At 31.8% G+C, this 23,980-nt stretch overlaps 1 protein-coding gene and 1 pseudogene across 1 annotated transcript; both read right to left on the bottom strand.

Annotated features, from left to right (window-relative positions):
- Window positions 1-8,502: 8,502 nt before the first annotated feature.
- Window positions 8,503-10,888, bottom strand: LOC130979427 (microtubule-destabilizing protein 60-like; annotated as a pseudogene).
- Window positions 10,889-12,397: 1,509 nt separating this feature from the next.
- Window positions 12,398-17,681, bottom strand: LOC130982445 (AP2-like ethylene-responsive transcription factor AIL6). Its single transcript, XM_057906454.1, has 8 exons — window positions 17,173-17,681; window positions 16,477-17,056; window positions 16,110-16,192; window positions 14,322-14,410; window positions 13,673-13,746; window positions 13,531-13,581; window positions 13,327-13,403; window positions 12,398-13,199 (listed from the first exon to the last, which is right to left on the bottom strand). Exons 1-8 carry the CDS (start codon window positions 17,306-17,308, stop codon window positions 12,730-12,732), a joined length of 1,560 nt encoding a protein of 519 aa, XP_057762437.1. The 5' UTR covers window positions 17,309-17,681; the 3' UTR covers window positions 12,398-12,729.
- Between the last annotated feature and the right edge of the window lie 6,299 nt (window positions 17,682-23,980).

The raw sequence follows: 23,980 nt of genomic DNA, 5'->3' as shown, positions 1-23,980 counted from the left end.
AACGTACTTGGCTGCTAAATAAATGGACAAACCAATTTAGTTATTTTTTTATTTTTTTATTCTTTTTTCCTATTTTTATTAATTTTTTAACAATTTTTTTCTTACCAATCTAATTCAAATATCTTTACTTCTAATAAAAAAAATAACTCAAATTCTAACATTATCTATTAAAGACAAAAAATTTGTTCGAAAATTAATATTTTAGATTTTTAGTCCATAATATAATTTTTTTAAATAAAAAATTATCTATTTAGACAAAAAAAATAAAAACTAAATTCGTTAGCCTGTTTTGTCCATTAAACTTTTTTTTAAATGGTCCAAACTCTCATCTTAAAAGTCTATACATACTTGTACATAAGTATACACCTAAAAGTGTTAGTCTAATGATGAAAAGAGACTGGATTTTAATTTTTAAGCACACTTACAGAGAGAAAAATGTGTGTGCTGGTTAGCCAAAAGAAGTGTCACTAGAGAGTTAGGTTTCTATTTCATAGATAATTATCTTAAAGAAATCAAATATATGTTAGATGATGATTGTAGAGAGGCCTCCAGAGTTCGATTTATCTTTGATATGTAATCTTCAGCTGGAGTTTTAGACTTTATTTTAATTACCAAAAAAAAAACAATAATAAGTGTTACACCTAGCATCATTCTCCAGTTTAATTCAGTTTAATCGAATTTTTGATGGCACAACTCAAAAAAGGGAAGAAAAAAATTGAATTTTTGACGGGGAATCAAAATGTGAATATCCATAGCTCACTCAAAGATAATAAATCTAAGTCTTAAGGAATTGTTATTAACACTAATATGTTCTTTGTAAGCATGGATGTGTGGACTCTATTTGAGCAAAGGATAAATATGTTTTCAAGAATTTGATTAACAAATGCGCTTGTTAAATTTGTTAAAGAAGCACTTGTTTATTGGAAGTCACTATTATTATCTACTTAGGCTCAGTTTGGGTAAACAACTTAAATAAGTTCTTTTGAAAAAAGAGCTTAACGTATAAGGACTTTTATTAATAACAACTTATAAATAAGTTATTTTGTATTTGAATTTTTAATTATAAAAGTACTTATTTTAAAGTTGTAGCGTTTGAATAAATAACTCAAGAACTTGTTATAACTAATTATAAAAATAATAGCAAGTTATATAAAAATAAAATAACATGTGAAAAAAATAAAATTAAAACTACGATTTCATATCACACACAATATTAAATACAAATTTAATAATAAAATAGAGTGACAAAATGATAAAAAAAATAATTGAAAGAAATATATGAAGTAGGTGATTCAGATGGAACATTATTTTAAAATAGTGTTGGAAGGTCAATAGTTTCAACAGATGAATCATTACATAAAAAAGGTGGTGGAGGGCGAATACTTCCAACATTGAGACAGTATTTTTATCAGAAACAGGAAATATTTTTACAGAGCCAAGAATGAAAGTATATTTTTTTAAAGCAATTTTTTTTAGAAAAATGATAGAATGACTTATCGAAAAGAAGAAGAAGTATATTTCTACTTCTTCAAAAAGTTATGGATTAACTTTTCGAAAAGTTAAAAGCTTTTTTTTAAATAGTGCCAAACACCTGTATTGTGACTTTTCATAATTCAAAAGTAAAAAAAAATAACTTTTGCCGTTTCCCAAACGGGCTCTTAACAAATATTCTAAAAAATACTTATTAATTAATTTGTTATTTAGACTATGTTAAAATTAATATCAATTTTATCTTGAAAAATGAAAACTTTTACCGTTTTTTTATACCGATATAAAATCAATCCCATGTCACTTTTATGGACATCTAAATTTTCCATATTATTAATCTACTACTACTACAACTACCAGAAACAATAAATAAAAAAAAAACTATAACAACTAAATATTATATGACTTATCCAAATGCAACAGATACTGCACCATTTTTGTTTGCTTCTTGCCAAAATTTGTGCTTCAAAACTACCCACAATTTAATATCAAAACTACCCACAATTTAATATGGGAGATTTGAAGTTTTTTATATTTTGGCTTTGAAGACTTTAAATTTCAATGTTAAATAGCAAATATCTTTGCACCTGTGTGTCATGTGATTGTCCTACAAAAAAGGCAATACATGGAATACCATTCACTGGTTGCAATAAAAAGACGAAGGAATTGTTATCTAAAATAACAATCTGGCTTAGATACTTTGAGATGCAGATAACAAAATCTTTAACATGTTCCTAGTATTTTTTGAAACCAATTAACACTTTAGTAGAATACTCATTTATATAGGAGACAGTATCCTAAACCTCAAGTTAAAAAGTACCAACCATAAAATAACATACAAGTTCTAGAAAGATTTCAAATAACTCAATGATATATTGTTTGCTAAGAGATCAATCACATTCCTCCGTTATTATAGCCCATTTCTTATATTTTGCTAATAAATTTTTGACAGCTTAATTTATATTGACCCCAAAATATTTGCCAGAAATTATGAAGTTTAGCTGAGTTTAAAATATAAGAAATTATGAAGTTTAGCTGAGTTTAAAATATAATAAGAGCTATTAACAAACATTGAAAATAGGCATACGCAACCATTCTTTATACCAAACAAATTGCCAAAAAATCACCATTCTTAAAGACTTGGAATCATTTTTGTCAATAGAGTAAAAAGCACAAAGACGAATCCAAAAGAGTATAGATATCAAAGTAATACAAAAATAAATGCACTAGTAAATGTAAGAATAAAAGAGAATAATTGATATAATTTTTATACAAGACCACCAAAGTTTCATCCATTTAACTATACAACACTTGTGTAGTTATACTCATCAAATTGAAAAAAAATGATATTATATGACTGCACCAAATATCTGTGACCCCATGGATGTTTTATCAGTATTGTCAAGAGACAATGACCCCGACTTCAAATTATAAAGAAAAGATAATGGAACATGGAGACATAGGATCAAATGGGAGGGAAAAATTCGAAAACTATAGCATCATAAAGAAAGATTAAATAGATTATAATAACAAATCAAATATAGGGGCCTTGCTATCATCAATGGTGTAACCCACTGAAAGTTTAATTACATAAAACAGGCAGAAAATTGGATCCAAGACAGAAGTACTTACATGCTAATTCTTAAAGGCTGATGAAGTCGTAAACTAAATGAAGTATGAATAACATGTTTCTTTTTCTGCGTAACGAAAGCCTTATGTATGTTTCAAAGTTCTGACATGTCACGGAACACAATGATCATCATATACACAAGACTCAAAAGAATCAAAATTACCAAAACAGAAACTTCATATCATGAGAGAAAAGTGGCATTGTTTTTTGTATTCTAAAAAGTTTTTGTTTTTAAATTGATTACCCATCTTGGGTTGTTGAAGGTGAACATAAAATGTCATAACTCCATTGAACACTTCTTATTGCCACAGCTAACTTTGTACTCAAGTTCTTCTGCATCTTCTCATGCTTTGGACTCCAAGAAGAAGCCATGGCCTTAAAAGCAACTCAAGTAACCAAAAAAACCTGCATCTTCATGCAATGATTACATCCATTTAGGTGTCATAAAAAGGAATCAATAAAAGAAAAAAATAGTATTACTATAAATAATACTTGCATGTATATTATTATCTAAATAATATTACTTAAAATACACTTGTATTTTTTGCTGTAAACCTAATCTCACCTCCTTTGGAGATTTGTGAGCGTAGAACTATTAAAAAACACGTGTATTTCTTATCAAAAAGTCTAGCACACATTTCAAAGAAAATTTCTTAATTTAAAGAAAACAATTAAAATTCACAAAGGTAAATCATTAAAATATCAGTATACATAATCCTTTAATTAAATTTACAATAATATTATCAACTAATTGTTTAATAATAAAAAATTTCAGAAATAACCGTTAAAAAAATAGAAGATTATAGTTGAAAGGTGCCTAATTTAAAGAAGGAACGAAAGATCACATAAAACATACATCATTTGCATTGTTTTGAACTAACCAAAAGTCAACATATCTATATGAGATAAACATATGAATAAGAAGAAACTAACCAAGCTGCATTAGGAGAACTAAAGGTATTAACATATAGCAAGTCACACTTTTTTGAAGTGGTAAAGGAAGCTTACCTGCCAAAATAGAATCTGCTTAGTGTGTGTTTGGATTACAGTTTACAAAGGGGAGTTTGCATAAAATTGAATCAATGCAAAACAATTTAAATAAACCTTCACTATCAATTCAAGAAACAACTTATTTTTTTTACACACTTGTTCGAATTAAAATTCACAAAACTAACTTCATTTTTGTACTATATCCTTTTCCTATATATCAAGAATTGAAAAACAAAACCAAGTAACCAACTACTACTAACTACGTACAAACAAAATCATCTAGTATTGTTAAATATGTAGTATTTTTTTATCATCAATACTAAAGATTCGAATTGGTATGTCCATTCTTAGTAGATGAAGATGATCTTTCAGGTAGATATATATTTAAATTGGTATGTCCATTCTTAGTAGATCCATGGATATCTACCACACCTAAACATAAGTGCATGCCTCTAAAACATATTACCATTCATAAAGCAAAATCACAAAACTGCAAGACAAACAATAATGAGATAGTGCAGCTCAATTTAAGAAATTAAGAATTATCCACCATGAATAGCAAAACTAATAAAAGCAAACTAATTCCAAACAGTTAAGATCCAAGACAATGACTTCGGCAATAACCTCGAGCATAGAAAAATGCTTAAAAAAATTTACTTGAATGGGAGCAGCAAAAAATAAACTCACGCTATTAGAAGTGCTCCGCTGGTGTTGCACCCAAGCACACCAGATCTCCGTCTACCTCTTCCGTTCATCTTCCCTTCACTCGCCAATCACACAAATCTTCTTCTCACATTCTTTTATGTCATGGAGTAATAATAAGAAAAGAAAAATGAAAAAGGAGAGCGGGACTGTGGGAGTGAGAGTAGGCCACAAGTTAGAGTAACTATTCTCATTGACCAAATATTTTTTTTAACAGAATAATAGATGATAGTACTATTTATTATAGAATATGACATCATTTCTCCCACCAAACCACCAAAATCTAATTTTCCATGTGAGAGCACACTGAAAATCAAGAAAGAATACTATTTGTTATAGCAAATGATGTCATTTCACCCACCAAACCATCAAAATCTGATTTTCCATGTGAGATCCCACTGAAAATCAGGTAAGAGAATCACTTCCCCCACCTAAACACAACGAATTCATTTTTTCTTTTTGAAGAAAAATTCAAAGTGGGAGAAAAATCCATCTCGGTGAAGAATTCATGATGTTGCTAGTTATGCATAGATATATTGAAAAAGTAATTGTTAAAAAATACATTTTAGAACGTATAAATGAGCAAAATTCTGCATAAATGGAATTCAACATATAAACTACCATTCATGAACTAATAACATGGATCTTGCAATGAAATTACAGATTGATACATGTATGACTAAAAATCATGACAACACCTCATTCACACCAAATCACTCACCGATGATGTCACGATAACGGTAGACATTAGGTTATCCCAACTATTTTGAATGGCTTCTGACTAAAAAAGAAATGAGTTTTTAAATCAAACGAAAATTGAAAAACCAAAAAAGAAAGGAGTAGGACACAAGTTACCTAAGTACATCACAACTACTCTCCTTGACTCGTGCACAAATTGGCTCACCTACTTTATTTGACTAAAATTTCTTGATATTTTATCAATCAATCAATCAACCACTTTATAAAGAAAAGTACCAACATCAAAATTCATAAACACTTCCAATGTCAACAAATCACAACCAATATCAAGATTCAGTGATTCAGATAGGGATTAGAAGCATATACACAATTTTAAAATTCTTTCATTTTGAGTCATCTTCAACTTCAGTTTAATAGTGTGTCTTTCTATTTGAAAATCCTGTTTTCGATTAGGGCAGACAAGGTACAATGTTATGTTAACATAGGAAAGCATTTAGTAAAAGCAATTTACATTGTGTTAGCTCCATATATTTTTTATTAGGCAGGATGTCATACTAATCAGCATAAAGTTCTTGAAATCAGCAACCTAAACATTTTTTCAAAACCATACCCTTTCCCTTTTATACCACATTTAAAGATAAACTAAATGAAGCATCCTTTAAGTTTTGAACCAACTCAAGTCTATCCAAACCCTTTTTCGGCTTTTAAAACAGAAACAAATATATTTACTTTCAGCATGTTAAAAATTTTAACATAATATATTATTTGAGTATGAATTTCATAGTTGAAATGTTAACTAAAGAATACCAAAAGCAGAAATCCAATGAAAGACCATTTCAGGAATTCTATAGTAATTTGGCTTTCAACATTTATGGATAAGGAAGAGACATTGAAACCCAAAAACAAGAAAACAAAACAAATACAACAAGTCACTATAGCAAAGAAATCAGATTAATGTAAAAGATCACCAGCTCAATGCATTAGAAGTGCAACATAAAGCATCCTTTTATAGAGAAAACCAAGGGGTGAACTTTTTGAATTCAAATCCGATCAAGAATGGAGAGAAAAAACTACACTTACACTAAAATACATAATCGAGCATGGAAACACACGACACAGAAAAAACTATCCAATCAAAACCAACATCATACACAATCCGCAACAGTATAACAAATTATTCCTATATGGCTATATCTAATTAGATCACCCAACTCACATCCTCAATCCATATAAAACTTCACTACCCACTTATATCACATCGTTGTATCTCATGACACAAAACCCAGTATCACACTAATATATATATATATATATATATATATATATATATAGACTAAACTTGTTCATACTATAGAAACCCCTACATCTGACCTAAGATACTAAGAAAAACTTCATCATCTACACGAAACAACAGTATTTTCAATAAAAAATAGACCAATCAAATAGAGTAGGTCAACGAATCACTTACACATTAATCAAATCACACATCACCACATTCTATGACACTCTAACATAAAAAACTACCATTCATATCAAAATCATCTGCATACTGTTAGTTATACATACATACCTCAAAACATCCAAAATACTACCTCATCAGTGACTACAAAAAAATTCTAAAACAAAAAAATGCTTTATTATTTATGTCAGTTTCTCATTTCTCAATGTCACAAAAGCAAAAAAAAAAAAAAAATCAAGCCACAAATAGAGACTACAATTCTGTCCCCAAATTTTAAATACCGTATAAAAACAATTTTAAACTAAAAAAAAAAGTGAATTAAAAAAATTCAAAAAAACAAAAAGAAGTGAGCAGAAGCAGAAAAAATAGAAGCACTGAAATGACCTCAAGTTCCTCTCTGTGATAGATGAAGCAGTGAGATAAGAAGTCATCATTGAAGGCAGATATTCTTGGCTGTGAAAGAAAGAGAAATAAGAGAGAGACACAACTTAGAGGAGTACATTACCCACTCTCCTTGACTAATTTAATTAACCTACTGTCCATGATTGAAACTTCTTATTACACATGAGCATTTATAGTTTCTTCACATAATGAAATAACTAAGCTAATGAAAAACAAAAAGATAATCTAATTTTTTAATGGCAAAAAATTTCTTATTATGTCATGTGGGTCTCATTAATATGCTTCATAAGTCAAGGAGTTAAAATTATAACAATCAATAGCACAATCATATATCTAGCAAAGCAAAACAATCCTAAATAGTGCTGCACTCATTGATAATTGTAGACAAGAAAAAAAAACTTTGTAACCTTTATAACAATCCAATAGCAACGTGCTATATCCTTAATGAAATGGAATTTTTCAACCACCTTAAATACATAGCATGCATTAAACAACAACCAAGTTATAAGATTGAATTAAATGAGCGTAAAATCATTAAAGAAAAGCTACATTGTTGATAATTAAAGCAGAAAATAACGATAAAATTATTTCTAAGTCAATATATCTTCCTAAAGTAGTAATTGTAGACAAGAAAACAAGGAAGTGGTATCATTGGGAGCTTATATCAAACACATGGTGGGCAAGTTTGAATAAAAAAAGACTTTATGTTTCTTTGCATAACCAACCCACACACAAGTTTCAATAATGTTTCTTATCAAAACAAAACTTAAGAAAACCTTGAAGACACACATATAAGTTCTCATTTAAGCAATAACTGAAAAGAAAATAAGTGTAAACAAAGCAACACAAAATAGGAAGGGACAACCATGAAAAAGAAAAAAGAACCAAAACAGAAAATAGCCAATTAAAATCAACAAAAAAATAGAAAATTACTGTTCTCTGGTATCATCTTCAGCACCACCTCTTATATTCAAAAGAACCAAAAAATGATAAGAAAGGGAGAAAAATAAAAATTTGAAGACAAATTAAGATAGGATTGCAAGGGAATCAAAATAGGAGAGGAGCAACCAAGATCCAGATCACAATGAAAAGTATGGTACCTCATCTGGCGAAACTCCTCGAAACCCTCGCTTGTGACCACATAGCTACGGAGGAGGAGCCTGGTTAGTGTTGAACCCGTATTCTCCGTAACCGTCACCATCCATCGGCCCGAACCCTTCGCCGGTGCCGATTGGGTGGAAACCTACAGTCCTACTGGGTGAGTAGAGAGACCGCAAGAAGTAGTCGACCAGAGATCCAGATAGAACAGACTCAATTTTTCTGCAACCTACATGATTCATGAATGGTTCAACATTTATCAAACAGTGTTCTATTGTCTACCGATTTGTATTTTTCTAAAAATGAAAGATGCTTGCAGTAGCAACAAATCTATGAAATATGGATCCAGAATTTACAATGATGCTGCTCATGACACAATATTACACTTAATGAAGCAAAATTAAACAAAATGAAAATAAGAGTTGGTACCTGATGATCAAACTCAGCACGATCCATTGCCCGCACATCACTGTGAAGCTGCAGGTCAATCGGCTGTGTGATTTCTTTGACAGGAGGCTTTACCAAACACTGAAATATTAGCATAGAAGATAGTTGAGTAACTCAATACAGTCTATACAGCAAATGCAAGCATGTCACTGAAATGGAAAAAGTATGAGTTGTGAACTGAACACAAGATTTTGAGAGCAAAATGGGCACCTCAGGTTCATCTGTTGTCCATGGAAGCCCTTGGGGTATTGGTATCCTTTGCTTCTCTTCCTCTGTCATCATTTCATGTATCTTCTTCACAAATTCTTCCTCTTTCACCTTCCCCTTTCCTGCATTGAATTACAGTATCCATGTTATTATCCAATTCAAAAATCAATGGAAAATTGATTCAATCAATCAATTTGTTGCATCAGAATAGGCATTACCTCAGTTCTTAGCTTGAATGGTTTTTGGCTGGTGACTCTCAGCTGCTGCTTCTTCTTCCACCTGCTTCCCCCAAAGGTGCTAGTTGATTCCAAACTCTGAAAAAAGCAAATCCATTCAATTCAAATTTAGAAAACCCTCATTTTAATCAAATCTTCATTTTTTTCTCAAAAAAGGTAAGCATCCAGAAGACTTACATTTCTTCTGCTTCTTCTACCTCCATTAGAAGTCCTGTTAGATACACTGCAGTTTGAATAAAAAGTATAACAAACATCAACACAAACAGATAAATGCTACTATTAAATAAGTAGTATAACATAGATACATATATATCATTTTGCACACACATCTGTATATCATTTATATATCAAACAAGAATTTTGGAATTGTAGTTATCAGTTATTGTCAAACCTTCCACGGCTGCTATCCCATGAACACGAAACTGAAGCCTTCAGATCCAAGCCAAGGCTCTCGGATGTGAGAATCGCCTGTGGCGGGCAAAATGAAGAACAACCAGACACTTCCTGAGTTATTTCAGTTGCATCATTAGGAAGTGGCAACCCTGGCAGTGCCCATCTCATAACCTTTCTTTTCACCTTATTCTCCTCTTTCTCTTGCTGCTCCTGTTCTTCTGCCGGCACCGCCTCGGCTACTTGATCCTGATCCTGATCCTGATCCTGATCTTTCTTTCCAGTGGTGGAAACAGTCAGAAGCTTCTCAAATGCCTTGACCAAATGCATCACCTTGCCAGGCCCAGCTTCAGGAACACTCTCCTATGGCTTCTTGTTGTTGTCGTTGTTCTTCTTCAATGATCACTCTCTCAATCTCAGCAGCTCCATCTTCTTGATCTTGCTCTTGTTCTTGTGCTTGCTTGTTCTTGAAGAACTCTTCCTGTGACTTCCTGAGATTCTGGTAAGGCACACACAGACACTTGTTGTTCTTGTTGCTCTCTTTGCACTTACAAAACGACAACGTTGTGTTTGAACCCTGATCACCATCACCACCACTCCCTTCGAACTTCTTGTTCTTATTCTTCTTTGCAACAACGAACTTCCTCTGCCTGATCTTGTTCTTCTGAACGGAATTCACGGAATTCACAACACCCTCCTTTGCTGCCGAGGATTGTGGCTTCTTCTGTGACTTGGAACACGATTTCTTCACAACAGGTGAAGGAGAAGGAGAAGAAGAAGAACCACAAGGATTGGATAAGGGTTTGGAAAATGGAGTGGTATTACTGTTAGGGTTGACATTCTCGGAATATTTGGAGGGTTCTTGATTCTTTGATCGGAAACCCTTGGCTGGAGTGGTTTGTGAAGTGAAGAAGAGAAACACAAGATTGGAACTGAGAGTGATGTGAAAGTAGAGTGCAAATTAAGATTTTACCAACTCTCTTTGACTAATCAGCTGCTTTCTAAATATTTATTTTAAAAAAAAATCAAGAAAATGAGAAAATGCCATATCAGCATAGACTCCACGAGGTTTCTATGGTTTATAGATAGATTAGAATAATTATTTGCACACTTAGTGAAATGAACATCTGATATATCCATTGTTCATATTTTTTAGTTGATTATCATGAACTTCTTTTCCAATGATTCTTGGGAAATAAGTAAGCCATGACAAAGTCCCCATCCATAGCACTGCAAGTCTGCAACCGTAAAACAGCATATTGATCACGCAAAACTCCCCCCACAAGTAGCCACATTTCCAATATTGTACGTAAGCAGCAGGGTCTATTAAAAAAGTGTGTCTTCATGGGCCATGAAGTCATGTAGCTTTGCAGACTATCAAGAAACAGACTTCTTGAGCTTTTTTGCCAGCCCATACTCAAATATATTTTAACTAAATTTTGACCCATTTTGAACCGCGCCACCGACCAAAAACAAAAGAAAAAAGAACTAAACTGTTACACTTCTTGAGTGAATGATATTTAGTTATTTATTCTTAGCACCACAGACGATCTAGAGGGCCACCGAAATTTCAGAAATATGTATACATTATATATGTGTAGCAGTGTCATATTACATTGTAAGTTTAAACTCGAACTACTCTTTTGTTCACATATATACGTCTCGTTATGAATAAATAATTGCATCAGTTTTTGCACCCCTTGCTGTGACTTCTGGATCTATCCACGCTTAAACTAGTTTTATTATTTTATTCAGAACTAGTGAAGACAATGAATTCATTGAACTGGAACATGCACAAACACCAAATGGAGCTCAAAGGGTGGACCTCATGGCGGTGAGAGAACAAAGAAAGAATTAACTTTGCTTGGAAGAGAGACTATTGACGAATCATTTTGGAGGGTGATGCTTCCAACATCCACTCATGCATCTTTGAGATATTTCAAGGTAATTGCTCAATTTTGAAAACAATTTGGTTACGTTATCAACAGTATTTCTGCCAACTTCTGTCAACTCTTATTTATAACTGTGTCTAATAAAAGTGTCTTTGTGAATTTGTCTAATAAAAATATTTTTTTATGAATGTATCTCCTTATACACGTGTTTAAAATATAATAATTAATTATTATTAGCAATAAGTTGGTAAATAGCATATTTGAAAAACATTTCTCTATATTCATATTCATTTTGATTTTCTAGTTTCTTGTGAAACATGACACCCAATCAATTATTAGTAGCATGACTTTTTTAGCACAGGACAATAGGGGTCAGTTTCACGAAGAAAAAACCATTATAACATCTCTTAATAGGTTGAGAAACGTTAAATATAGCTAGCCTACTGCCGTCGAGATTTATACCGCGAATTTAATGTTAAGTTTTTAGTGCGATAAATACCACCCTCTTTTTTTTTCGTCGTTTTACAATGAACTATAGTAAATTGGTAATAATGAAATAAGTCGCTGAAGAAAATTGCTCGAGGTACAGTAGCAAGGTTTGATCGCAGGATAATTAATTAAGTAAATCTTGGTTTCTATATTTTAAGAAATCATCGGGAAATGTTTGCGGAATGTAAAAAATGTATAAAACGAGTAGTAGTCAGTGAAGAGAAAAGGCTAAACAAAGTTGGTAATAATTTAGACAAGGACGATCAAACTGATACTACTGCAGTACCGCTGCATGTTAAGAGGAGAATTATACAGGAATTCTTGTGCAAAACCATATAATAATGCACAACTCAAAATATTCCTCAAATTTGAGTAAATTTAGTTACATAACCCACCTTCCTACTGTAACTAATTAAGACTAACACAAAATTAAACCTCTTATCTATGTTTACTTGGCAGCTGAAGGGTTAATTATAGATGGGGAATTTTGAACCGGGTCAGCTAAATTGTGCGGCCAGTGACTATAGCTTCTTGATTTGTTAGCAGAAAATTAAAATTAGCGAAAGATAACTACTAGTTTGATCAGATCATTATTAATACTCAATAGGACTGGGGAGGCCATATGAAGAACTCGGGTGCTGCTGCCGCCACTGGCGGTGCAGTCAGTCCAGCGGCATTGGCAGAAGTTACGGCGGTTTCTACACCGTTGGTGGGGTGGAAATGGTGGAAGAGGTTGTGGTGATAATAAGCTGGCGCGGAATCATATGGGATACGGCAGGGGATGGAAGCAATTGGCTGATGTATGGTTGATGAGAAGTTGATATTGCTGCCACTCATGTTTGCACACACTGGTTGTTGCTGCTGGCTGCCGGTGGTGATGGCGTTGATAGCAGACTTCTGCTCTGATTCTAGGGAGAGTTTCAAGCGTTTCGCAGCGCCGCCAACAGGAAGAGAGCTCTTCATTATGGCATCAACATCGTACCTGCTCATCTCAAAGTTGGTTACTGCATTTGCACCTCGGAACTTTATAGCTGCTATATCATATGCCTCAGCAGCTTCCTCTTCAGTTGCTGTCACCATAAATAAGAAAAGGATTAAGTGATAACATAAGATCAGCATATAGTATATGAAACTCAGCAATTTGAATAATCATTGTTAACACAGGAACACAACGGAAAATGAAGGTGAAATACTTACCGAATGTTCCCAAGTAAAGATCTTTGTTTCCGGCAACGCGACCAATTCTTGCTTGCCACCTACCTTGTTGGTGATGCCTGCAGGATTAATTGGAAACAAGCATAAGATACTGGACCAAAGTATACGAGAAAAGATGAGTACATGTATTATTCTCTACAATGATATCAAATGAAAGATGATGTTGAGTCATTTGAAATTCCATACCTTGTCACACCTCTGTATATGGAAGCTCCCCTGGAAAAGCCACTACTTTTCCTGCAAAAAAGATAGTCACGTATTTCAGTACCCACATATAAGTATAGTTATAATATAGTGTTTCAAATTTAACAGGCCAAAGCAGACAAACCTTCTCAGTGATGCAATGAATTCTTGCTTTGTTACATGTTTCATCTCCTCCAGTTCCTTTGGGTAATTGGAAACCTATGGAATAAGAGGTAGAAATAATTAATAAGCAAATGTTGCAACTTGCCAGTTCAAGTTACCAAGTAAACCCCGAATTATTATTTATTAAAGATATATTATTTGCACTCGTGCATAGAACTGACGTACATAAAATAGTTGCATAAAATATTTTTATATATTTTTGTATACATAATTAGTCCCTTGGCCAAGCCTCCTCTGCTTTCTTTTTATTTTTAATTATTTTTGTTGTTATACCTTCACAAATTGATCAGAAAATCCTAAATGCACTTTTCTTGGCACCTTAGCCTCAACTTTTTACTTACCAATGCAAGTAAAGCATATTCCTTTGACAACAGCCAATTACCTAGATCCACTTTAGCAAAAAGATTGAGCATGCGAAGCATATGTATATGCTCATACGTACTCAGATAAATGAATATGAATTAAACATTATTACTTTAATAGAATAGCTAAATCTTTAGTCCCATCTCAACAAGCAAGGTTCCTTTCAGCTATAAACGTAGGATCATTTCATGCACACAAAGCAACTAAGAAAGGATCAAAAGCATAATACACAAGGAAGTGACCCTTACAGGGAAGTTGGTGGTAGCAGTGGGACCCCAATACTTTAAAGCTGCCAAATCATAAGCTCTCGCGGCCTTTTCTTCTTTGTCATATCCACCTGATGATAACCATGATAATAATTTACTAATAAGTTTCAGAAAAAAAACTACCATATCTTAAAACAATGTATATATAACTGTGCAAAAGCTTAATATAGGTTGAACGAGTAGAATTTTTACAGGAAGCTTTTCTTACCCAAGTAGACTGTAGTGGCAGCCAGAGATGCACCAAGTCACGTTTCATATGCAAGGACATAAGCCAAGAATATCAAAACATTAGATTATGTAATAGTCAAAATTATCTGCAAAAAAATTACTATTCTTGCAAAAAAGAGAAGGACCAAGCAAAAAAAGAGATCCTATGCTTGCCAAAATGCCACGATGCATGCGCACAAGCATCCTTTTTTTTTTTTACTTACTTTTTTCTCTCTCTCTCTTTCACCACCATTTTAGGTAGCTATACTGATGGATCAAAACGACTATGCAATTCCACATCATTGCATGAGATCCATGTACCCCACCCTCTTTTCTAAGTACAAGGACGAGACGAATTTTAATTGTACCAAAAAGTTGAAAACTATTAACAATAATCATTAGTTTATAATCTTGTAGTTTTTCCCTTTTGGCATAATTTTAAAAAATCCCACTAGGTACATAGCCCACATTTTCAAAGACATATCAGAAATCCCGGCCACATAGAATGAAAAAAAGGAACACCGAATTGCCTATTTCACATTAGAAAGAGACTATAGACAATTAGACATCATCACTTTCTGGCCTTCCTTTTTCTCTCCGCATATCTATCTTGCAATAAAGTGACTCATTTACAATATTTATTTAATTGTTATTTGTCTCTAGTACACACAAGATCTAAGAAATCCCGTGAGTTCAATTCAGAACCAATTAAGATAGAAGAGGACATTATTAATCAGAGATATGCCAGACCCACTGTCAAGAAAGAAAGCCTTTCAGCTAGCTAAGCATAGTGAACACTCCACCACCACAACCATCTCAATGCAAGTAAAAAAAAAAAGAAAGTACAAAATTTTCAATATGGTGGCTGATTGGTGATGTGGTCAAACCCAGCTTTCACTGGCACACCAAGTGTGAAAGCAAAAGCAAAAGTTAAAGTCCCCACTCCTCTCCCTACCCAGAACAGAACAACAAGATTTATGACTCTTGATGGATGGATAGATATTAGCCATGAAAAGGGTACACAAAGAGAGAGGAGAGAGAATGAGAGCGAGATTTAGATTATTAGTCTTCTCTGAAAATATGTATCGATGTCTAAGGAGACAGGGAAATCAGAGGCACCCGAATCACATGGGGCAAAATGGCGGCACATTGGATCAAATCAATTGAAATGAAAGGGAGCAAAACAACACAGTTAAGTCACAAGTACTATTACTACTACTACTACTCTATGTGTGTAGTGTAGGAGCTAGCTAGCATTGGTACATGTAATAAAAATGTAAAATATACTTCCTATACTCCCCCCACACATAACATAACAATAACAACATCAGTCAATCATAAAATAGACTGTGTTGTGAAAGAAACCCAGGTGTCCTACCACACTCTCGACCATTAATGCACCCTTCAATGCATGCAACCCACTTTTCAGTGCACAGTATCATCCCCCTATCAAAATTTCACTACTGCATACATATATTCTAATTTTTCAAATTCATTTTCTTCTTAGTATTATCTCAAAAAATAATTAAATAAAATGACAGAAATAGAGAGAGAGAGTGCAACCTTGACGCCCTTTTCTGGCCTGACCCTCTCTTCTACAGCTGTTATCCCATAGATGCGCTTCATATCTACCAGTCCATCGGTGTCTGAAATCAAAATACAAATGACAAAGTTTATTAGTACAAAAATACAGATATTAGAATAAAAATAATCGAACATGGAATGCTAGAAATTCATGACCCCTTGACCTCATTTACACTATGGTTAATAACTTAATCACATTCCCAATATTCCCAACACGCCAAAAGATCCTTTCAGAGTGAAAAAGAGATAACCATCCATTTCAACAACAATAATAATTAATGATAAGTAATATTAAATAAATAAATAAATAAATATTTAATTTATGGAAAGTGAAAATCGTTGCTACCTAGTGACTCCTCTGTAAATTGAAGTTCGCTGGCCAAATGTATCGACGATCTTCTTCGAACTATCGGAATCGGATACTACGACGGCCTTCTCCGCCGAACTCTGCGCTACGCCTAGTGACAAAGCTCCGGTAGCGGTAGCAGCAGCGCCGCCGTTGGAGAACGCCAGCTCGTTCCCGGAGGAATCAACGGAGCGAGTTCCGAACTCGTTCCCACCGCCGTGCTGCGCCCTACCGATGGAGGCTGAGTCGTCCACCTCAGACCCCGAGTTAGCGCCGGAGAAAGCTTGAAATCCAGTAATGGCCTTCAGATCTTGGTGCTCGCCGCCGAAGTACGCGCCGCCGTGGTCGTACATGTGCGTCGTCAGCGACGAATCCTGCGTCTCCGTCTGGCTATCGGAGTATCGCATCATCGACGACGACGAATCGCCGAGAAAATCCTCCAGCTTCGGCACCACAGTCGTCGCCGCAGCATGCGACGGCGCGTGACTGAGATTCTGCGACGAGTCCACGTAGCTCGTCATAAATAGCGACTGCTCCACCATGCCGTGCGGTTGCTGTTCCTTCCCCTGGTTCCCCCAACCTGCACCAAAAAAACAAAAAAAGATTAATAAGACAGGAGTGTTAGCTTAGCTTCCAGTGTATGGTTAATTGCATATGATGGCGTGATTAATTAGTTAATTAGTAATTAGTAATTACCGTTGGCGTAGAAGTTATCTACGAAGTAGTTGGTGGTGGCTGAAGCGGCGTCGTATTGAGGAAACTGTGGCTCGGATGTCCTTAGCATTTCCATTGGAGAAAGCGAAAACGATAGCCAGTTAGTAGCACGAGCCATTTCGATGCGTTTGTTTTGCTCACTTACTCTTTCTTTCTTCTCAGTAAAAGCCACACACAGATCAAGACTTTGTTATAGTAATACAGATTTTAATGTATTTAGAATTTTAGGAACCGGAAAGCAGCAAAAGATGGTGCAGAGTATAAGGAAGGAAATGATGTTCTTCTGTGAAGGTATGTAGGCGTTACTTCTTTGACGAAAGCTACTTATCCATGCGGGTTACACTATCGTATTATTATTGGTATTTTAAATAAGGAAATAGTAGAAACAATAATGTGTGGTTTAGGTGATTGGAGAAAAGAGGAGGAGAAGATAGTGAGAAACGAATGCATGCAAGGTCATTAATGAAGCTTCGGTTTCAGTTCTGAGGGTGTAAGAGAGAAAGGGAAAGAAGAGAAGGGAGTGATGTTGAGTGGAGTTATATAAGAGCAAGAGTTTCAGCGCAAAAGCTGAGCGACTGGGGTGAGTGAGTTATAGAGAGCGGAGAAAGAGAGAGAGAGAGAGAGAGAGAGAGAGAGAGAGAGAGAGAGAGAGGGGTAAGAAAATGTGAACAAAAATGAAAAAAAATAAAACCAAGAGAAACGACTTTAGGCTCTGCGGTGAAGAAAAATTGTCTCAAGGCAGGGTCGCGAAACATCCGGGCTGGCGGAAAATTGAAGAATTTGTTTCTTAGGGTTAGTTTCCAAAATCAACTTTTTTTACCATAATGCCCTCCCGCTTTTCGTTCCTGAGAAAAAAATTGGAAAATTAAATTTAAAAAAAAAAACGGTGTTGCGTTTCACACACTTGTCTTACATGCAGCTCCCGCGGAAGGAGTTGGGGAGTGGCAATAACAAAAGCAAAAGCAAAAGTGAAATTCAAACTCTAAACTCTCTTAATATCAACTTGTTCCTTTGACTACTTATCTTGTTTTGTTCTTATTCCTTTAATTGTAAGTCCACTGATTCCTTGTATTAATGGGTTTATTGGAATAGAAAGTCCATTTAGAATGCCATAAGAAAAAAAATTGAGCACTATTATTACTACACCATATTTAATTGCTTCTTATTTAATTGTAGAATTCTCACATGAATTGACAGACAAGTTCTAATAAATTCATTATGAATGGCGAGTTAAAATTAAAAAAATAGTTGGTTTATATTTTAATTTATTTAAAAAAATATTAATTCAATTTGATTTGTTTGAGTTAATCACTTAAACGAGTTGATTTGTTTGTCTTATTTTTTTTAAATTACTAATTATATATAATTTTAGCAATTTTTTTACTTGAGATCCTTACAAATAAAAAAATTTATCATACATACATTGATATATTTCATAATGAATTATTTAAGATTTTAAAAATATTGATAAGAAATAGACTTTATAAATTTATAAAAAAATACCAGACAAATCAATCCGTATCCGTTTAACTCGAATCCATTTAATTCACGAATTATATACGAATCGAGCCAAATTGACTCACTTTTAAATAAATTGTAATTTTACCAACTTAACTCATTTATTTTTATTAGTAATCTGAGTCAACTTTCGAGTCACAATTTATTTTGACAGCTTTTTTTTATTGTTCTAAAATTTCCTTTAGTTGCTTACATAAATTGTTACTAAATCAATCTAATATTACTTTAGGTGGAAACTCATATGCAGTTAATACTGAAAGCTGTTAGATGATTTGATTAATTTAACTAAATTTTTATTTAATGACTCTCAAGTATCAACTTCACGTGAAGTCAACTGTAGTTAAATTTTCACCGTTACTTTAATATTATTTCAAAGTACTTCATTTTAATACTCTCTTGTAAAGGAGTTTTGATGGATGAGGGTGTGATAATAGACTAAATGGTGCGATAATAGACCATTTCTATTTTGAATTAAATTGATCAAATTACACACTTAGATTGATGAGATTGAGTTGATGCCTTTGGTTTCCTTTTTCTCAATTCAAGTATGAACCAGATCAACTCATTAACACCCTAACCTATTGACATACAGTTTTTGACCTCACTTGCAACTTAAAAGAAAATGGGAAACAAAATCATATGGTTACTTGTTTTATTTTTATATATACATATGTTGAAATGTAAAAAATAATTATAATATATATTTTTATAAAAAAATTTTTGTCAAAATATTTTCATATAATATTTTTTGTAATAATTCAATTAATTTTAAAATGCTATATATATATTCTCTAAATTTCAAGAGAATATAATATATGTTGCAAAATCGATAATTTAGGTTAGGTCAAGAGAGATCATAGCTTTTGCATCTTCTGAAATTTTGAGTTCTTTACATTTGAACCTAAAGTAAAGAGAATTAAAAGACTCAAATCTCATTCGTCACACAAAATTTAGAACGAAGATCAAGTATAACTCTACTTTAACCCTACATCCTAGTTTCAATAGGATTTTTTTTTTTTTTTTGATAGATCCTAGTTTCAATAGAATTGATTCTTATGATTTGAACACATTAATTTAAATCACCTAATTAATAATATTTTAGATAAATTATATTCACTTTCCTAAAATATTTATAAATTATTACACTCATCTCTTCTCTAGTTGTCTAATTTATACTAACCATCAGTAACTTATGATTTTTATTTTTTATTTTTGATATAAAACCAAAAGTATATACATCGAATTAGACTCAAATAATTTTTAACGTAATTAAACTTATATATATGTAAGTTTCTTTATCTACAAATTAAATTGAATTTTTCTAGGGTATTATATTATTGCATTGTAATCTGCCTCTACCAAATATATTCATATTGTTAATGATAGCTTAATTGTTTTAATTTATATACTTGCTACTCCCGAAAAGATCGAACAACCAAGTTAAAATAATAATCTTTTATGTTTAAGAGATATAATATTTGACTCATAGAACTTACATCTACATCATCAACTAATCTACCTCCTATGATCAAACTTCAAAGGACCTAGATTATCAATGTTGGGTCGATAGGATTCACGATTTTCTTTATTTTAAATTTTGGAAAATTTAAAAATAATTACAATATTATTACCTTAGTGCTTTGGAAACAATTTATAGTCACCACTCTCTTAAAAAACAATATATAAATAGCTCATAAGTTGCCACTTTTAGCTAAAATAATTGTCTAGCTAGTGCTTTGGAAACAATTTATAGGCACCTCAAACAATTATTATTAATCATAATTTACACCGATCCTTCCTACCATTTTTCCTCCAAAATAACTAAAAATTAAGGTTAAAAAAGTAGGCAATAATTTAAAAGCATGTCTCTGTTCATTGAAAGAAACTTCACGTACCTTATCACATAGAGAAAGAGAAGTATCATTACATTCAACTGAGGTTATCATGCAAATGTGAGGGATAACAATTAATATATATTTTTTATCTGAATTTTTGTCAAGTTAATTAATTAATTTTATTTTTTTTATTTTTATAATTACGAATCAATTCAGTTATTTTTGCATCTTTCGTTCTGACACCGTTACAAAATGTTGGCAAATTTTTTGTCTAACGTTATTTTTGAATTCTCTTTGTTAATTAAGGAGTATTGCATTTTTTATTAATTAGATAAATTTTAATTTTTTATTTATCATATTTTATATCAATGATTCAAATGTAAAATTTTGAGATTTAGAGTTTACTAGATTAGGATTTAGAATTTAGAGTTCATAATTTAAATTTATATTTTAGAGCCTTAAATTTAAGTTTTAAAATTCAAAAAACATATTCTTTATTTTTTCTGAAGCACATTAACATTCACTTTTATTTGTGATCATTTTAACTAATTATATTTTTATTATTTTTATATACATTTAATAAACAAATTAATCAACTAATAGGAGTATTAGTGTCTGTTAATGCACTAATGGTTATAAAACTAACAGTTTAATTACATCAGTATCTTGTTAATTACGTCAAAACAAAATCCGTGAGAAATTAACTTAATATTAATGGTTATAAAACTCAAAATCCAAATTAATCTATAAAAAAAACCTCAAACACTACTAAATTGATGGCAAATGCTAATGTGTTACGGAAAAAATAAAAAGTGCGGTCTTTCTTAAATTTTAAAGCATAATTTTAAGTTCTAAATTTTAGATTCTAAATCTTAAATCTGATATTTTAAATTATAAAATAAATTCTAAATATAAATAGTCAATATAAATATATAAAAAGCTAAAATTTATATAGTTAATTAACCATAAGTTTTTGATAGTTAGTAAGGATCGGATTAGTGATGAAAACTAGAAAGCAAATTAATTGCAAATGCGATATTGACTACCAATTCGATCAAACTATTAAACCTAGTACCTACGAAAGCTAAGAAAATAAAGCATTCAAAACAGAAGGCTACATCATATCATATGACCTAAAAGCCACAGAAACTTAATTATCCTTCCTTCTGATTTACCATAATGATACTCCATGAGAGCATAATTAATCACTTTAAAAGCAATTTTATAGTGTCTATAAATTTTGTGATTAAATTATTTAAACATACAAACTAAAACGTAAAACCTACATTTTTTATAAAATTAAATCTCTATCATTTATAAAGTTAAGCACGATTTTGATCTCTAAAGTATAAGTAGAATTTTTTTTTTCGTTTTTAATTTTTTTTTGTATACAAAATCTTTCGTAAGATTTAAAATCAAGTTTTAAAATCGTCATTTTTATTTAAATATTAAAAAATTATAAAATAAAAAATAAAAAAAAAAAGTGTTTCTATTCCTAAGAAGGAGAAAGGAGAAGGAAAGAAGCCTCTATTTCTGCCGCTATCTATGTATGATTTTAATTCCTAATAAAGACAATTTTAAAATTAAATTAAACTTTACGAAAGATTTTGTATGCAAAAAAAATTTAAAATAAATTTTTTTAATATATACCTTAAATACTTAACCCTAATTTATAAGGACCATGTAACACCTCACTTTAATATTGACAACACAAAAATTAATCTAGTGGGTTAATAATGGAGTATATAATTAATAACTGTTGTAGTCAAAGTTCAAAGGCAGCATTGGATTACCCGATGAGACGATAAATTAATTTGGGAGGTTCTGGACCACCAAGAAGATATATTTATTTATTTATTTAATTTTAATTTTATTTTTTTTTTCTAATAAGAGCCATATGTGTCAAAATTACCACGTGTGTAAGGCAAATGTTTTTGTTTAATTATTATGTATATAAAATTTAAAAATTATTTTTAAATGCTTTAAATTGAGATCATTTAAATCAGTTGTGCAAAATCTTTATTGATACTTTCTTTTCGTACTTATTCTCTTTCGACTTCTAGTTCCAATTATTTTCTTTATTTTTACTCAATATGGTTACTTTTTACAATAAAACATTAATGTTGCTTTTTTTTTTTTTGCGTATGGTGACCATGTTACTTGATTTTTTAAATGGATACTTATATATTTATATAGTCAAATAAAATTTTAAAAGTAAATACTTATTTGAGAGCAAACATAGGTAAAAGAGCTCTTTCTTTTAAGAAAAAGAAAACTGAAGTATACTCTTGTCTTTAATGGTATATGTTTTTTCGAGATTTAATTTCTTTGTATGGCCATGATAAAGAGGATAAATTTACATAAGTATTTAATTATGTATTATATTATTTAACTAAGTAGTTATAAAATGAATATAATTAAGGTATTATATAAATTTTATTCTATGTTATTAATGTATTAAAATTAAATTTTTACTTTAATTATAAATATTCTAAAAATACCTAAGAATTTCTCATTTACTTGGTATGTATTATGAGTTGTTTTTACTTTTTATACAATTTTTTTTCTTTCGAAATCCAAAACTTGAATAATCAACTTGATATTAAAGGTAAATAGAAAGGTGGAAACTCAGATGTACATACAGGGGTTGAACTAGAAAAAATATTAAAAGGGATTAAAAATATTTACATAATAAAATAATATTAAAATAAATTTTTGAAGAGGGCTAAACTGAAATTTACATATAATTTACATGTTAAAAATTGAAATTAGGGAGGCCGTTGCCCCTCTTTCGTAGTATATAGCTCCACCTCTAGATGCAGTCGACTTCACGTGAAGTGAAGTTGATATCTGAGAGCCGTTAGATGAAAATTTACTCAAATCATTCAAATCATCCAACGACTCTCAAATATCAACTTCACGTGAAGTCGACTTCATATGAGTTTTCATCAAATAGAAATATAATTTGTGACAAATTTGGGATTGCTCCCTAGCTAGATAGAACATCAAGTGCTTCCGAAGAAATGGCAACATCAAAGGTTGTGTGGAGAAATGAAAAGGCAAAGTGCAAGGAACACAGTGGTAGACCAATGACCGTGAAAACTGGAAGCATGAGGAGTAATTTAATTAAATTATTATTTGATACAAAATTATGAAGCCCCTAATGGCTATAGCTAGAGCATAAAACCAAGATTAGTTTATAAATAAATGATTTGGGTACTTTTGAGAGAAATATTTGGCCGGGAAACATGAGTGCATAAAGCAGTGCCGATGAATACGCATCATCTTCTGCCTTCTACTCCTATTAGACCGGCACCTACCCTTTCAACCATCCAATCATATTTTTAATGCTTACTTTGCCCTTTAATTTGATTTTTCTAATCATAATTATATTGGATAATACTAAAAAGATAAAAAAAAAAACAGCCAAAATTTAT

The sequence above is a fragment of the Arachis stenosperma genome, chromosome 5, assembly GCF_014773155.1.
Source record: "Arachis stenosperma cultivar V10309 chromosome 5, arast.V10309.gnm1.PFL2, whole genome shotgun sequence".
Taxonomy (NCBI): Eukaryota; Viridiplantae; Streptophyta; class Magnoliopsida; order Fabales; family Fabaceae; genus Arachis; species Arachis stenosperma.
Note: the sequence above shows the minus strand (reverse complement) of the source record. Positions and strands in the feature narration are given on the sequence as shown.

Coding starts and splice junctions, on each gene's coding strand:
- LOC130982445 (XM_057906454.1), bottom strand. CDS start 17,308: ATGGCTCGTGCTACTAACTGGCTATCGTTTTCGCTTTCTCCAATGGAA. Junction 17,057..17,172: donor AGATAACTTCTACGCCAACG/GTAATTACTAAT, acceptor TTTTTGGTGCAG/GTTGGGGGAACCAGGGGAAG. Junction 13,582..13,672: donor TTCATTGCATCACTGAGAAG/GTTTGTCTGCTT, acceptor TCTTTTTTGCAG/GAAAAGTAGTGGCTTTTCCA.